This window comes from Thermobia domestica, chromosome 14 (assembly GCF_964235325.1).
Source record: "Thermobia domestica chromosome 14, izTheDome1.hap1.1, whole genome shotgun sequence".
In the NCBI taxonomy this organism is placed as follows: Eukaryota; Metazoa; Arthropoda; class Insecta; order Zygentoma; family Lepismatidae; genus Thermobia; species Thermobia domestica.
Window position 1 is genome coordinate 31757981 of NC_137467.1, and position 17607 is coordinate 31775587.

General features: G+C 37.4%; 1 protein-coding gene across 2 annotated transcripts in view; it reads left to right on the plus strand.

The window, feature by feature from the left end:
• Positions 1–1895: 1895 nt before the first annotated feature.
• The window catches only part of LOC145670585 (short transient receptor potential channel 5-like), a 119585-nt gene continuing 103873 nt past the window's right edge, over positions 1896–17607 (plus strand). For both annotated transcript variants that reach the window (XM_081739385.1, XM_081739386.1), the window contains exon 1: positions 1896–2347. In XM_081739385.1, the coding sequence (XP_081595511.1) occupies positions 2075–2347 (273 nt within the window). In that variant the 5' untranslated portion in view covers positions 1896–2074. The remainder of the gene's footprint in view (positions 2348–17607) is intronic.

The window sequence follows — 17607 nt, forward strand, 5'->3', positions numbered from 1 at the left end:
AAAGGAATCTGAGGAAGAGACCATTAAGGTAAACAACTATAGAAGATTCCTTTTTATAGAGAGATTTATTCCAGGGCGCTGTTCCCCTTCCCTCCGTTGCCCCTAAGTAATCTTAACAGCCAAGTTATAAGCTACCACATTTATATAATTGAGTGCTAGTACTAATGTATAAATCCTTCCCTAAGTGCTAGTAACGTTTTTAACCTCAACGTCACTAGAAAAAAAAAAATCGTGAAAATAAATTCATCTTAATTCATTGCATATTGCCACACAATACAGAGATAATGAAATTAACAACAATTATAATATATGCAAATTAATGTAAAACAAAGTAAGTTACTCAGCATATTATTAGAAGCCAGGTGAACCAAATTCAGAAGCTCGCGGCGTCCAAAGCTGTGGAACGTAGCCTCTGTTGCCGAGCTGAGCCCGTTTTTGATCGATCTTTATTGGAAGATTTGGCTACTTGCCCACTAAATATCGTTCAGTTGAGCCGAGCCTGTCCCTAGCCAAGCTTAGTCACTAAATATAGTGATCTTTAGACTATGGGCTCCTTGCCCACCAAATTTGGTCCAGATTCTGATAGTAGGGCCTAGTTACCGAGAAATAAAGAACTACATACAAGTCGAGCCTATCCCTGGGTAGTGTTGCCACATCTGAAGCTGAAAAACTAGCGAGGTTCTGTTCCAAAAGTAGTGGCTTTGATAGATGTTTCTTTTATTTTTTGTTTTATCTTCAGATTTTGACTTTTGTGTAGCAAAATGCGAAACAAAGTTAAATTTGCATCGTAATTTCAAAGTTTTGTATCACACTCTCGGCAGCTAAGAAAAATTCTTCTTCTTCTTCTTCTTCTTCTTCTTCTTCTTATTATTATTATTATTATTATTATTATTATTATTATTATTATTATTATTATTATTATTATTATTATTATTATTATTATTATTATTATTTTACGTAGTGAAATAGTAAACATTTTCTATGCATCACAAATTACATCACACATCATATAACAAGAAAATATTTTTTCATATCCACGTTCACATTACAAACTTCATTGAAAAAAATGTGACAAAGCATGAATAGTTCACTGGTAGACGCTCAACTCTGGTACAAGAGGACTTAGTTTAGTCTCAGGATGGCAGATAACATTATGTCAGTGAGTTTTCTCGAGGTTATCCTATTTAATGCTACATTCTCATTCCACCCACCTTTTCACAGCCATTTACTTTCAAAAGTTATTTGTCTCCTCTAACCGACAAGGCGTAATAGTGGGGCGTTAAACTAAAGATTTCATAAGAAAATTTTATATGAAAAGATGGAACACTCTTAAGTTTCCTCTACTAGAATTGAAACTATAGGAGTTGCGGTGGCTTAGTGATGCAATGCTCACATCTGGTGTATGGGATCCCTGATTCGATCCCAACTCTATGCAAATTTACTTTATGGTCAACAAAGGCCGAGTGAATGTTTTTCTTTCTTTCTTTTCTTTTTCTTTTTCTTTTTTTTGGACGGTTATAACGTTTCCTTCCATTTTTCATTCCATCATTTCGTTTATTTTTCTCATCACGTAAAACTGAAATATTTCATTTTCATTTTTTGAAAGAAAAAGGAAAGAAGAAAGAACAACATGAACTATCATCGTGAAAAGTGAATACAATTCACTTGCTCTTTATTCGAACCCTAGTCCCCCAGACCTTAGGCAATAAAACTAAGAAACAGTGTTTAGAAATTTTAATGTGTTAGCATTGTTCTGAGTCAATACTCCTAATTTGCTATTCTGAAACTAAAGCGTTTTAAGTACAACAACAACCTGTAGAGTTTCTTCCGAAGAAAAACGATATTAGCCGAATAGCCGTAGGCGGGATTTTATCGTACCTAAGGCGGTCAGATTTCGAGTTCAACAACAACGGGAAAGTGGAGTGTGCGTTACTCATTTCCATAAGGAAATACATACATAAGACGGAAAACTGTTGAGCAAGTGCCACAATGTAAAAAAGAGGATCATAACTTTTATTAATATTCAAAAATTAACCAAAAAAAAAAATGCTTGTGGCTGGCTAATGAAGTCAATATGTCCGGTGGTGACATGACTGATGACGGAGATTTGGGAATTCCGATGCGCCCTCTATTTATGGGTGACGTATACGGTCCGTTTAGTACAATGAATGGCGGTAGTAGTCAGGGAAATGGACGACAATTAGAACGAAGTGCAAGCAGTGACAGAAGCTATGATCCACGACGGCTAAAAGTGAATCGGTTATTAAGTGCTGGAACTCCAAAAGAAAAATGGTTTCTGAAGTTGGTCAGTGTAGCAGCTTTCATTGATATACGAAGTTTTTTGGAGGTAAGTCCATTTTTCATACTGTATATGTATAAAGTAAGAAAGAAAACATACTTTTAAACAGATTCTATTAATGCATGACTTTAAAAAAAAAGCATGGAGAGCGCTGTAAATTTAGAAATTCTTACATAAAGTAACAAACAAAAATTACTTTTAAAAAGATTTTATGTCTGCATAACAAAAAAAAAAAAAAAAAAAAAACATGGGAAATAGTAAATTTAAAATTCTTAAATTCTCAAGTGATTCTATTTGAAAATAAAATGAAATTTTTGAGTTTTACGTCTCACGTTTATGCTAACTAGGCTAAGGAGACAGTGATGATGATAAATTAATGAAATTGAGGAATGAAGAAAGTTGGGGGATACAGGAGAATCCTTAGTAAACCCACACACATAGTGTTTGTCCACCACAAAGTTCATTTAGCGCGAGTTGGGATCGAACCAAGGACCTCACGCACCAGAAAGTGAACGCTCTACCACTGAGCCACTGCGGCCCCGTGACTCTATTTAAGAGAGCTTCGTATGTTTTTTTTTCTTTAGCCATGCAAAGTATATGTTTTTAAGAGTAATTTTCTTGAAAACTTTTTTTTTTACTTTCCAGTACAATTGGTTTAATTTGTTTACTTTTCTAAAAAGCATTTTATTAAAAATACGTTATTTTATTTATTTTAGTATAATTTAGTTGTTTTTTTTAAAAAAAGAAGTATTCTTCTTAAACATTGTTTTATTTTATTTCAAATGTTATAAAAAAATCGTAAAAATCTGACATTTTGTTCGAACTCAGAAATGTTAACCCCTATGTACTAGATAATCCGCTTTACTAAAGAGTAAAGCTGGTTGCACATAAAAGAATCATATCTCACACTAAAATCAAACAGGAAAAAATGAAATGAGCTTTTTGAGTTTAACAACTCATGATTATGCCTTTCAGGGTATAGGAGACGGATAATTAATGAAAGTGAATGATTCTGAAATTAGAATTTTTTTAGGTCCCAGATCGAACTCGGGACCGCGTGCACCAAAGATACACGTGCCAGCCATTAGACCAGCGAGGAGGGCTAAACTCATGCAAGAGGTATAATGAAAATATATATGTAACTATATAGACATATATAAAAGTAACAATGAAGTGTTGTATTTACCACCCGACTTATGTTGCTGTGCAAATTTCATCATTATATGACTTCAGTAAATTAGTATAATTAGAATTACAAGATTTGAGAACACGGTTGGGCAATTGGAAGTTAGAGAAGAGAGTTTAAAAAAATCTTACTGGGTAAAAGTAAATTAGTGATAGAAAGTGCATGTTATATCGTACACGTAAAAATCTGTAAAAGTATATTGTATAAGGCCCACCATTATTTGTTGAAGTTTAGCATCACTTTCCAGCTGATACAAAGCTTTTCGGAAGATCCAAATTCAATAACAGGATAAATTATGTTAAAGTTTGTAAAATCACCCCTAAAATTAGATTAAATTTCCAGAAAAATCGGGATTTTCGGGAGGTTCGGACCCCACTAAACACTCTACAAACATTCATATGTTCCAGCACCGAGGCTATGTATACCTATAAATTGAGGTGCAGTCAGAGCCACCGTAATGCGTTCAGTATAGTCACCCACCGGGAATCGAACTAGATCTCGTGCACCAAAGCCGCACGCACTAGCCACTAGACCAGTAATCACCAAACCGTCGATCACGAGCTACTGGTAGCTCGAGGTGACATTTTCGCGCGGGGGGCGGGGCGGGCGGGGGTGACATTTTCGGTAGATCGCATTAACGCTCCGGTTGGCTAACCTTGATTCCTCCGCCTATTCCTTCCTAAACAAATGTAAGATTTTTATTTTAAAAGTTCGAGCTCAGATTCACTAGCTTCATTGGAGCTCGAGCTCGTTCGGAATCGGAGCTTACTCGGTCTCGTTGTAATTTAGTCTTACTAATCTCAATGAGTCTCACTCTAGCTTAGACTTGTACTTCCTCGAGCTCAGATTCACTAACTTCATTGGAGCTCGAGCTCGCTCGGAATCAGGGCTTACTCGGTCTCGTTGTAATTTAGTCTTACTAATCTCAATGAGTCTCACTCTAGCTTAGACTTGTACTTCCTCGAGCTCAGATTCACTAGCTTCATTGGAGCTCGAGCTCGCTCGGAATCGGAGCTTACTCGGTCTCGTTGTAATTTAGTCTTACTAATCTCAATGAGTCTCACTCTAGCTTAGACTTGTACTTCCTCGAGCTCAGATTCACTAACTTCATTGGAGCTCGAGCTCGCTCGGAATCAGGGCTTACTCGGTCTCGTTGTAATTTAGTCTTACTAATCTCAATGAGTCTCACTCTAGCTTAGACTTGTACTTCCTCGAGCTCAGATTCACTAGCTTCATTGGAGCTCGAGCTCGCTCGGAATCGGAGCTTACTCGGTCTCGTTGTAATTTAGTCTTACTAATCTCAATGAGTCTCACTCTAGCTTAGACTTGTACTTCCTCGAGCTCAGATTCACTAACTTCATTGGAGCTCGAGCTCGCTCGGAATCAGGGCTTACTCGGTCTCGTTGTAATTTAGTCTTACTAATCTCAATGAGTCTCACTCTAGCTTAGACTTGTACTTCCTCGAGCTCAGATTCACTAACTTCATTGGAGCTCGAGCTCGCTCGGAATCGGAGCTTACTCGGTCTCGTTGTAATTTAGTCTTACTAATCTCAATGAGTCTCACTCTAGCTTAGACTTGTACTTCCTCGAGCTCAGATTCACTAGCTTCATTGGAGCTCGAGCTCGTTCGGAATCGGAGCTTACTCGGTCTCGTTGTAATTTAGTCTTACTAATCTCAATGAGTCTCACTCTAGCTTAGACTTGTACTTCCTCGAGGTCAGATTCACTAATTTCCTTGGAGCTCGAGCTCGCTCTGAATCGGGGCTTAGTCGGACTCTCGCTCGCTATCCATTTTTAGGAATCGTGCTCATTTATTGAGTTCAAGCTTGGTTGCGCACGAGAGCCTGGCTCGCGAATTTCGAGATTCAAGACTACCTGATGCATTTCACTTTTGAGTAATATATATTTTACATTTTAAATTTTATTTTACTTTTTGTAACAGTTTCTTCTCCAACTGCTGTCTTCTCCAAATCGATAAATCTTCGTGCTAGTTACTAAGTTCGTCTTCTGCATCTTGACCTGCTTTTGTCCATTATAAACTTTAGCTCTATCCTATTTGAAACTTTCTGGCTGTTTTAATTTTTTAATCTCGTAGTTTTTCGGATAGCTGGAATAATTATAGTGATACCAGCACTTCGCATTCTACGAAAAATTTCAAATAAGATAAGAACAGCTTATATATAGAAAATATTAATTAATACCTACAAGCACGAATATTTATCAATTCGAAGGGGTGGAGAAATAACGGCAGTTGGCGTTAAAACTATAAAAATGCTACTCACAACTGGGATGAATCAGGTAAGCTTCTTCATTGTAATGATGTTTGTGTTTGTTGGTGGTGAACCAAAGGATACAATCTTCAGACTTTAATTAATTTTCTAATTAGGACGAAGAACATCAAATTAATCCATAAAATGAACTACAGTTTTATATCTATCAAATGTTCGTATTTGTTTCACAGCAAATAAATGAAACAAGTTTAAACTTAAAATTTAAACATTTTTTCAGTAACAAAAAAGATGGTAAAAGTAGTACGTAGAAAGGCCCAACGTTGTCCGCAAATAAAGAAATGGCCGCAAGAATTCTGTAAATAGCCTATACGATCTCTTCCCTTCCGTTACCTAAAGCTTCAAGTTAACTATGTGGCTTCACCTTTGTATATAGTTCTAGCCTACATTCTATTCCCTTCAGTTACCTAAAAACTTCAAGCTAAAAATATGACTTCATCTTTGTATATAGTTCAAATTCTAAATAATCAACAAACTTTTCCCTACAGTTACGTAAAAGTATACCAAGTCAACTATATGGATTTGTACGGCGGGCAAAAATACATTCAGATTTTATGTAAGATTGTATTTTATACCGAGATTGTACTTTGAGATCTAATGCTACCATTTATAGCGAAATTAGGAATTATATGTTAGGGAATTCTATAACTAAATGTTTTAACACAATAATGCAAAGATCGACAAATAGGTACAAGTTCTACGTCTCCATTTGCTAGTAGTCTAGCTTCAGATTAATAGACAGAAAACTAAAAAGCTCTCAATCCCTACTTTCTCTCACTCATCTTTCATTTTCGATGTTATTTACTATGTGTTAAAATAGATTCTCCCTGTTTCACAGCAGCCCCCTTGCCTCACCTTGCCCATCACAGGCTATTTAAATTATAACATTCGGAAGGTGAAGATTTGGGTACACAGAGTCTGTAACACCAAAGTTGGAAATTGTACAAAGTATATTCGTACTTCTCTGAGTGATCAAGTCTTGAAAGTCGAGCAGAACATTATAAATATCAACATCTCGTGGAGCTACCATGAACTTACCCAAATCGGTCTAAACATCTCAGCAATGTATTGGTTGGTAAATCCCTACCAATGCAAATTAGATACAAACGGGAATTGAATATAATGTTCTACCTTGCCATAGTGCTCAGTGTTTCACCGATGTGGCAATCTAAAGACATGTCTCGCCAAACACGAATGGTCCTGGAGAGTCGTGACCCCTTGTCAAGAAAGCCGATGTCATTCGTTCTGATATGCGCGACCTTCTTGATACCATTTCAGTTACCAATGCTTATTCAGATAAAGGAAACAATAATAATGAACATGACATGACATTGAATCATATGTAAGACCACTGCCCAGAAGTCTAGCGCGGATGCTCGTGACAATCCGTAACAGCCATGTGCAAAAGATGGTGTGACAAAGTCGCTGAATATCCTGGACGTCGCTGCATCCTTCCTTCCTTGAACCATCAATTCCATATCCACATCACTGTGACTGCATTTCGTCTGTTGTATCCTCCAGTTTCGCAAAAGAGTACCGCTTTCTCGACATGATACCAGGGGTGGATCCAGGACCGACTTTTTTGGAAGGGGAGGTTGTCATACTGCTTCTTTTAAGGGCTCCAAACTTTGGGATGGGTTATATATATATATATATATATATATATATATATATATAATAAGAAAGTTTCCTCTTCTGGAGGGGGGCAATTGCCCCGATCGCCCCTCTCCTGGATCCGCCCCTGCTATCAAAGGCGGGAATCTGTTAGTATTTAACCACATTGTCTCTTCCTCGGTTACTGCTACCATGTAGCGTATCCTGGCATAAATGAAGCAAAGCAGAGTGGAACTTTGCTGCTAATCATCATGTTCAAGAAATTCTGCAAATTTTGGGTCGATCAGGCGCCTTCTTCGTGATCTTTTAACTTAATTCACAGTAATGTACTTTTTTTTTATCGCCCTGTACTTTAAAAAGTTACGAACTGAATGTATCACATTTAATATTTAGAAAAACTTGGTTAGTTAGTGGTATTCCTTTATTTCCAAATTAATTACGTAGGATTCCGAACATTTCAGTTTGCGACCAAGGCCAATATCAGAAAAACCATTCTTTTAGCGACCAAGTTTTATAGACAGGTAGATAAGATTTACGAGCCACGGAAATATGAAGACTGATCAATAAATAATTATCATAAATGAATAAAACATAATTACCCGTACTAATTCTCCAAATGTCGGTGTCTTCTTCAAAATAGTCCCCATTACGTGCAATGCACTTGTCTAAACGTTTTTGCCAGTCATCAGACATGCTGGAAGCTATTTTTGGACAGATCCTTCAAAATCTCCTCCACAATTTTCACTACTGACCCTGAAGATGCGAAAAGCAGTCCCCGGCGGTTTCTTCAAAGTTGGAAAAAGAAAATCATAAGAGGTTAAATCAGAACTATATGAAGGATGGGATACACACGAAACGTTTGTCTTTGCAAGATAGTCAGTACAATTTCTGTACTGTTCTCAGCGGGTTGAGCGGCTGCCAAGGTCACATTCCTGACGCCATGGTCTTCAAACTTGCTCGTCAGTTCTTCCACTCACAGACTTGATTCATTTTCTGTGCTTTACTGTTGTATTCATCTCGTAAACACGTCTTTATTGATCAGCCTACGTAAAATTTTGCTTGCGATCAGTCTCTGATTGGTTCTGTAAATATACGTGTATCTTTTAGAAAGCAAAGTTTACCGAAGTAGTTATCATATTTCTTTTTAAGTTATCAGTAGTCAAAAATAAAAACACAGACAAAATGGATGAAAAGCAAACTTCACTTAGGTCAAAATGTGAAGCAGTTAGTAATTTGTTAAAGCTACTGGAAAGCTGGTTATGAGATTAAGTTAAAATCCTATGACATAACTTATAAAATATGAAGTTTATTTTGCGAACACTTGAAAATCTGTGACATTACATTGAATCAATTTACTCTTCTCTAGCATGACAATGAAACCACTATATTATGGACTATTGTCTTCTTGTAATATCATCTGACGTTTTGACCTATCTCTTCTCTGAGAAGTTCTCATCATCTTTAGCTATTCTGATATCAATGAATAGGTTATCTTATCACACACGTAGTCTTACCTTCCTTATGCGTCAGAGTTTTCGGGCTTCCATTCAATTTTTCTCTCATTCTCTGAATATCAAGTATGATGTAAATGAATAGCTAGAAATTTAATTGTCCACAATGAATGAATACTATATTGTCTATACGTTTAAATAGAATATAATCTATTTTCTTTTATTTATTTACCTTTTCAATGTTCTTTTGAAATCGAGATCTTAAATTAAAGTACAGTAGGGTATCGCTAATCCCAACTAATTGTTACCAAACCCTGTTTGGATTACATGATTGTTCGGATTACCCGGAATAACAGTAAAATCGCGGTTTGAAGCGGGTGAACGGGTCTATTGTGTTATAATACATAGCGTATAGTATTTCCAAACACGTTTTCTGACTACAGTATACGTACTGTACTGGAAAAATGTTTAAAATGTTGGAAAAACTTGATGTCTTTATTCTTCCACGTACAGCACGTACAGTAGTTACAAATCTTTCCGTCAGTACTGTACACTACCAATATTTTACGTTCAGTTTTGTGTTACAGTACAGACTTATTCTACTACCTTACTGTATTTCTCTCATACTAAACCTATAAGTTTCAATATTGTACAGTACGTACTGTATTCTATTTTTAACTTTGTGTAATTGTCGTAATGTAGCTTAAGGCGTAAATACAGGTAGGCTATTAAAGACAAAATCTGTATTTAACGAAAGCTTACTTTGTTTTCTACAAAAGCATGCAGGCATTTTCATCCTTTTACTTATTAATTTCCTAAAACCGCGTGTTTCCACCACAAAAATAAACAAATAAATAAAATTTTGCTCTCGGACTTGTTCGGATTAATCGGATGTTCGGATTAGCGGAACTCAACTGTATTCAAATTTATAAATGAATGAAGAACCTCCTGCGCTATTGTAAGGAAGCATTAGTGTTGCTTCTAGAGAAGTATTTTGTACAATTTCTGCTATTCACGTCACGATAAGTAACAGAAGTCTCAATATTTATGCTACAGCAGGACCTACTGTACAGATGGTGATCAGAAAAATGGAAACACCTGTAGTTGGCAACACGTCAGATGTATGGGTTGGCAGTGGTGTCGTGGCGCCCGCAGCGCCGGACCGCTGGTGGTGGTGTGTTAGGTCGGTCTCCATACTACGTCAGGCGCAGTGGAACAGCAGTGTCCAGTGGCTGCAGCAGACGGAGGTAGTGTAAAATGAGAGACCTCTCAGATTTTCAAAGAGGGCAAATTGTTGGTGCGCGGTTATGTGGAGTGAGTGTGACGGCAGTGGCTACTGTGTTAGATGTGTCGCGTGGGACAGTGTCGAAGGTGATGACGGCCTACACAACACACGGGAAAACCACATCGGGGAAGCGGAACAGTAGGCGGAAGAAAATCATGAGTGACAGGTCACGCCGGGTATTAAAGCGCATTGTCACGCAGAACCGTCGTGCCACTGCGGAGCAAGTGACGGAGGAACTCAAGCACCTCCCCCACCCTGTTTCGACAATCACAGTCGGCCGCGAATTACATGACATGAACTTACGGGGTCGTGTTGCACGGGGCAAACCGCTCAACAGGGACCATAACGCTTTCGCACGCCGCAAATGGTGCCGCGACCATGCAACTTGGACCGTTGAGGACTGGAAACGTGTGATATGGTCGGATGAGTCATCCTTCACCCTATTCCCAACCACGGGCCGTGTTTATGTGTGGAGAACGCCCAAAGAAGCTTATGATCTGCAGTGTCTCCGCCCAACTGTGAAACATGGCGGCGGCTCGGTGATGCTGTGGGCCGCCATATCATGGTTTTCATTGGGTCCTGTGGTCACACTTAGCGGACGAATCACTGCCAATGATTATGTCGCAATTTTAGGAGACCACTTGCATCCTATGGTCCGGATGTTGTTCCCGGACAATGACGCCATCTTCCAGGATGATAGTGCACCCATTCACACAGCTGGCGTTGTTGCAGCGTGGTTTGAGGAACATCGGGATGAAGTTCAACACCTCCCCTGGCCCGCCCAATCCCCAGATCTCAACATAATTGAACATCTGTGGTCCGTCTTAGAAACACGACTGCGGCGACGATTTCCACCTCAATTCTCTCTCACAGAACTGGCCGATGCCCTGCACGAGGAATGGTGTAAAATTCCACTTGCTACCATTCACGACCTCTATGCCTCCATCCCACGTCGCATCAAGGCTGTTCTGAAGGCGAAAGGTGGCCCGACACCATATTAATCTGGCAAGTTGCAATTTCGTTCAGGTGTTTCCATTTTTCTGATCACCATCTGTATATCCTCTGCATACACACATCCTGGAAACTTGTCTTTTTGCTTGAATTTAACGATGTGTGTGTTCTTGAAGGATTTCTACCGGTGCATATAGGCTTATTCGAAGAAGGAAACTTAGCAAGAAAACAAAATTGTCATTGTCCTAATACAGTAGAGCGTCGATTATCCGAAGTAATTGGGGGACATGGGTGTTCGGAAAACTGGTTTGTTCGGATAATCGAACTGTACTGTACTGTACTTCTACAGCCAGTGCCAAACCGACAAAAGTGTGCTGATTGTTGAAACACAGCGACTGGCGGCTTGGCCGGTCAGCAGCGCCTTATGAAGGCCCCATTAGAAGCAATGTTCCGCCAGCGGTGGCTCAGTGCGGCGACTACTGTGGGAAATTTGGTTTGGGAGTGAGGAGGATGATGGACGGTAGGGTGGGAGAGTAACAGGTGCGAGCGAGTACACAGTTCGGTTAAGCGGTCGTTCGGTTGACCGACGTTCGGATAATCGACGCTCTACTGTATTCTTAAACTTCTTCTTCACTATATAATTAGCATAATTCCTTTCGACGCGGAGAACCAGAGTTCGTTACCCAATTAGCTCATGAGGTTCAGATTGCACGTTAAGCTTTAAGGTAGGATCTCTGATCGCGTTAAAGAAAAAGTCATGTTCGTTCTTAATTAGCCTTTTGCCTTTCAAGTGCGGATATATCCGCATATTCTTATATTCAAAGTAACACAAAAGGTATTGTAATAAAGTAGCTCTGTTTAACCGACAATCACGGAGCCTGGCTCTGGCTGGATAACGAAAGAGTCTATTAAAGTGAAAATTGCCACTTCATGTCCCCTAAATTGAATAACATCTCTAAAATGTTTAGTATGGATTTACAATTCAATAAATTTAATTTATCAAAGTCATAAGTTTCGACCAGCAACAATCTGTTGAACGAAATACTATATATTGAATAAAGCACACTAGGCTATCACACCAACAACACAATTTCGACCATCAACACTCAGTTGAACGAAATACTGTGTATTGAATAACGTACACTAGGCTATCATACAAACCACACACTTATCTACAGTATATGTGTGCTGATTGAAGAAAGGAAGAAAAACAACTGAAAACATAACAATTGAGTCTATAATGCTGAATGAAGCACAGTACTATTTTCTATAAATATAATTATTTACTACTACTTAAATATACTCATGCTTCGCACGGGGGCTGTATTTGGAAGTCAACGCCTGTGGGAGTATCACTATTGATCTCAGCGACCGCGAAAACTATGGATTTGATACTAATATCGGTTATTTTGGGCTATTTTTTTTTTTTTTTTTTTACATGTCTCGGATCCCCCTCCCCCCGCTGACAACCCGGCCCGCATAGAATTGTAACTAAATTTGCAAGTCAGCACTAATGGAAGTGTCACCATTGATTTCAGCGACCGCGAAAACTATGGATTTGACACTAATATCGGTCATTTTGGATTACTTTTATATGTCTCGGTATCTCACCCACCCACCCCGGTGACCCCGGCCCGGAGCCGAATAGCGTGAATTTCGAGGTTAATGCTATCGGAGTTTCACCATTGGTAAACGCCCCCTGAGACCCCCCTGGTTCGCATTTTGACAAAAAACGTTTAACTCTGGTCTGGAGCCTAGACCAAAGTATTCGTGACTAAAATTTGGTAACTCTCGGTCAATTTGCCTGGTTCCCAAGCCGGTTCCGGTAAACGCCACCCCGAGACACCCCTGGTTCGAAATTAAAAAAAAAGGAGGCTTCGTCTTGATCTGGGGCCTGGGCCAAGGTACCCCTGACCAAAATTCGGTAACTCTCGGTCCACTCCTCTGGTCCCCAAGCCGCATACAGACAGACAGACAGACAGACAAACACACAAACAACCTTTATTTTATTTATGTTAGATTAGATTTAGGCTTAAAAACAGAAACAAATGAGTTTCGTTTCACGGTGTGAAACTATAGTACACTTTCAAACTATGTGAATTCAATACTCAAACTTGAAGTAGTACGTCTATAAGTGCTGGTTGCAATAGATTAATAAGATCAAAAATAAAACTTATCCCTCGGACGCTGAATTCATATTAAAAAAAAAAAAAACTGTTAGGGCTACCCCCGTTATCTCTTACTGTTTTGGGTCTATGGTGATAAATGCTGAAACCGGAAATCGTTAATTTAAACCGCTTCCGTTTTAAAAAAGGGATAAGAGAGGAAATAGAAGATATTATTGGGACGCTGAATCGATTACAATAATAATAATAATAACAATAACAATAATAATAATAATAATAATAATAATAATAATAATAATAATAATAATAATAATAATAATGATAATAATAATAATAATAATAATAATAATAATAATAAGAAGAAGAAGAAGAAGAACGCTTCCCGATATCTATTAGAGTTTTTGGTATATAGAAACTAAATTTGACACCGGAAGTACTAGTGAATTTCAACTACTTCCGGTTTCAATAGGGCAGGTTGCCATTTTGGGACATGGCAACAGTTACAGAAAACGTATTACCGTTTCTGCTCCATGGAGATAATTATTGAAACCGGAAATACTTAATTTTAACCACTTCCGGTTTGCATAGAGGGTCAAATGAGTTAATGGTAGCTATTCATGGGAAACTAAATCAATTTCAAAACACGGCATCTTGATATCTTTTATTACCGTTTCTGTTCTATAGAAATCAGTATTGATACCGGAACTACTAGTAAACTTCAACTACTTTTGGTTTCGGTAGACTGCTGTGAGTTGTGATACAGTAATCAAGGGAGGGGCTAAACCATCCAATGTAAAGCAAGATTGAAGCCCATTTTATCCAGTGTATACCTGAAGCGTCAAGGGGGCTATATCCCCTTTGGATCCACCACTATATATATATATATATATATACAGGGTTTTCATAAAGCCTGGACGTATTTAATTTGCTTATAATTTTCATAAAAATGCTCATAATGAAATCAAATAAAGTGCAAACGGTAGCGGAAGGATTAAATTTTTAGTTGGCAACACTGTTAGATAAGCGGCAACTCTGAACACGTTGAGAGAGGGAGAGGGAGGGCAAGGGTTAGTTTCTTACCAAATTCCATCCATTGTTGTTTTCATTGTTGTTTCAATGTTGACTGTTAAAAGTAAGTTGTAAGCTGTATTGGTGTGTGTGTCTTTTAAAGAAATAAATAAATGAAAAACTCCTCTGAGAAGACTATTTTTTTTTACCGTATCAAAGATGGTGTCGGTGAAAGAGAAAGCGCAATGTGTTCTGTGGTACGCAGAGCTAAAATCACCAATTCTCGTGTGTCGAAAGTTCACCAAAGAGTTCAAAAAGCCGGCACCGACTGAGAGTGCAATCCGAAAGTGGCATACTAAGTTCTTGCAGACAGGAAGCGTCCTGGACTGTCCTCGAAGAGGGAGGCCGCCAACATCGCCTGCAACAGTGAGCAGGGTAAGGCTAAGGGAAAGCATCATCAACAGCCCACAGAAGTTGATTCCTAGACGGTTCTCAGATGAAGCAACCTCAGATGTGGCGGTGAATGAACTGAGCTGATGCAGATTACAGGTAAAAATTTAATCCTTCCGCTACCGTTTGCACTTTATTTGATTTCAATATGAGCATTTTTATGTAAATTATAAGCGAATTAAATCTGTCCATACTTTATGAAAACCCTGTATATATATATATATATATATATATATATATATATATATATATATATATATATATATATATATATATATATATATATTATAACGAAATACTTTGGATAGTTTAATAATTACCTGTACCTTGGGCAGAAAGTGCTCATACATGTGCACTATACTTAATAGAATGTTAATTTAATATTAACAAAAGAAGAATGTTTTTAATATCTGTAAGAGATATAGATAGTGTTATGTAATTAGTTGCTATGTAGTTGTTGTTTATGGATACCTAATCATCTTGTATGTGTGCATGACAATTTGAATGAAAATACATAAAAGTGTATCAACTAATAAACCATTTGATACCGTTTGTCGACTTTATAATTTTGATAGAAAAGGTGAGAATAATAATATGTATAATTATTAAAGATATTTTTACATGCAAACTATTACTACCACTCGAGATTCATATATCATCGATCGAACCAGGTTAACGACTACCCTTGGTGAGTCGTTATAAAAATTTTGGTGCCGAAACCCGGGACTTGCTGTAAATTCATATCCCGAAGCAAAGTAAGGGTGAATTTACTTTTGTAATAAAGTTAATGAATACAAATTTCACCAGACTAAGAAGTGGTAGAATAATTATAAGAAAAATGAACGGTGAGGCAATTGAAAAAGAATCCAATAATAGTGACGACGGTGAACATAGTGTAGCACCAGGAATGACATCAGAAGACCGAATCTTGCTAGCCTTACAGCGACAATTGATTCAGATGTCTACCGAATTAAAGCAGACGATAGAGCAGAAGTCCGATGAATCCAACAAGCAATACGAGGAATTAAGCAGACGAATGGAACAGAAGTCAGATGAAACGAAACAATTAATTATTCAGACGATGAACGATATCACCTCGCAGTTCGAGGAAAAGTTAAAAGGAATATCTGAGGAGTGCCAGGATAATCACTATCACCTGAGCCAAGAAATCAGTGATGTAAAAAAGGATTTAGAAGTAATAGAATCTTCTGTTCAACAGCAAAAGATTCAGGTCATCAATAATTCTAACAACATACGTGCAAATACGCAATTGATAGCTACTCTACAGGAAGAAATTAGAACGCTACAGGTTAAGGACAACACATACCACAATAATATGGGTAGTGATCGCTTGGGGTTTCCCCAATCACCAGAGATGGTTTCGCCTTCACCTGTGTCTGATGAGGATATTATTTTGGAAGAAATTCATCCGAAGAGGACAGATGGGCGGAAAAGGGATGGTGCAACGACACATCACGTCATGGATAGGAATTGTCCGCCAATAAGTACACGGAATGATAAAAGTAAGGTAAAGTTAAGTGTTAAGATGAGTGAAATACGGGCTATGAGTAAATTCAGTGGTAAATGTAATGAAAACGCTACTTCTTTCCTGGAAAAATTTCAGGACGAATGCAATATAATGTGTATAGATAGATCACAATATATGAAATTAATCCCTCATGTATTACTCCCACCATGTTCTTTATGGTTTAAAGCCGTACGTGATCACATCAATACTTATGAGGAATTCAAAGCAGCGCTAATTGCGAATTATGAAAATGACTTTTTGCTTGCAAATCGAGATGCCACCATTAGAAATCAACATTTCAATCCTCGTTTGCACAAATCAGTTGTTGAATTTGTTGTAAATACATACAACGAATTAAAAGTCGTTAATCCATTGCAATCGGAATCTAGAATAATAGCATCGATTCGAAATTTGCTCCCATTTAAGTTACAACAGATCTTGTTTTCTACACAATGTATGAGTTTCAATCATTTATTAATGCTTGTCCAATGCTATGAAACTCAATACCATGCTATGAATCAACGAGAAGGAGTAGGTAAAAGAAAAAATAATTCAGATCATTTTGTACCTGTTCGGAATCTAAATATCCGTAGTGTGAACGATTCGGAACATAACCTAAGCCGAGTAAATTCTAGCAATCAAAACGAGCAAAATAGGCAAAGTTATGTAAGGAATCAGCCTAACCTAATTAATCGTAGTAATCCTGATGTCAAATCATCCAACAGAAGTAGACATAAAAACAATCGAAATATAGGGCGAAATTACAGGAATACAACAAGCTACATGGATAGACGTAATTGGAGGTCAAGAGATGGCACTTCGTATCAAAATCAGAATCACGATGAAATACATGTACAACATGTTGTGGAACCTAATCATGATTGTGCAGTACAATGTACTTTATTAGAATCATATGCAAGTATGAATGTAAGCTGATTACCGTTAATGAAATTAGGTTAAACCCATATCAGTTATAGATTCTTGTGAACTTTTATTTTTAAGTTTATGTGTTAATATCAATAATGAAAACAATTCTTATAACTTCGCTATACAGACAATATGAGGAATTATAATTCGATTCATAATTGATTAAAAACAAAGATTATTTATATTAGATTGACTTGTGTTGAAAACTTAACTGCCAAAGATTATGTTAAGTGTAAGATTTATTCTATTAAGTTAATTATTCAACGACTATCTTGAATGAGATTCTTCTATATTTTGATGCCTTATTGATCCAATGTTTATTTTAAAATATCACCTAATATAATTATTATATAATGCGCCCTGGATAATGGTAACTCATGTTTGTTTCTTACGATTTTGACTTCGCACCCTTCAAAGATTAAATAAATGGGCGACGACATTTTAATAATAAAATATAATAATAATATAATGAATGATAATGAAATAAATATAAT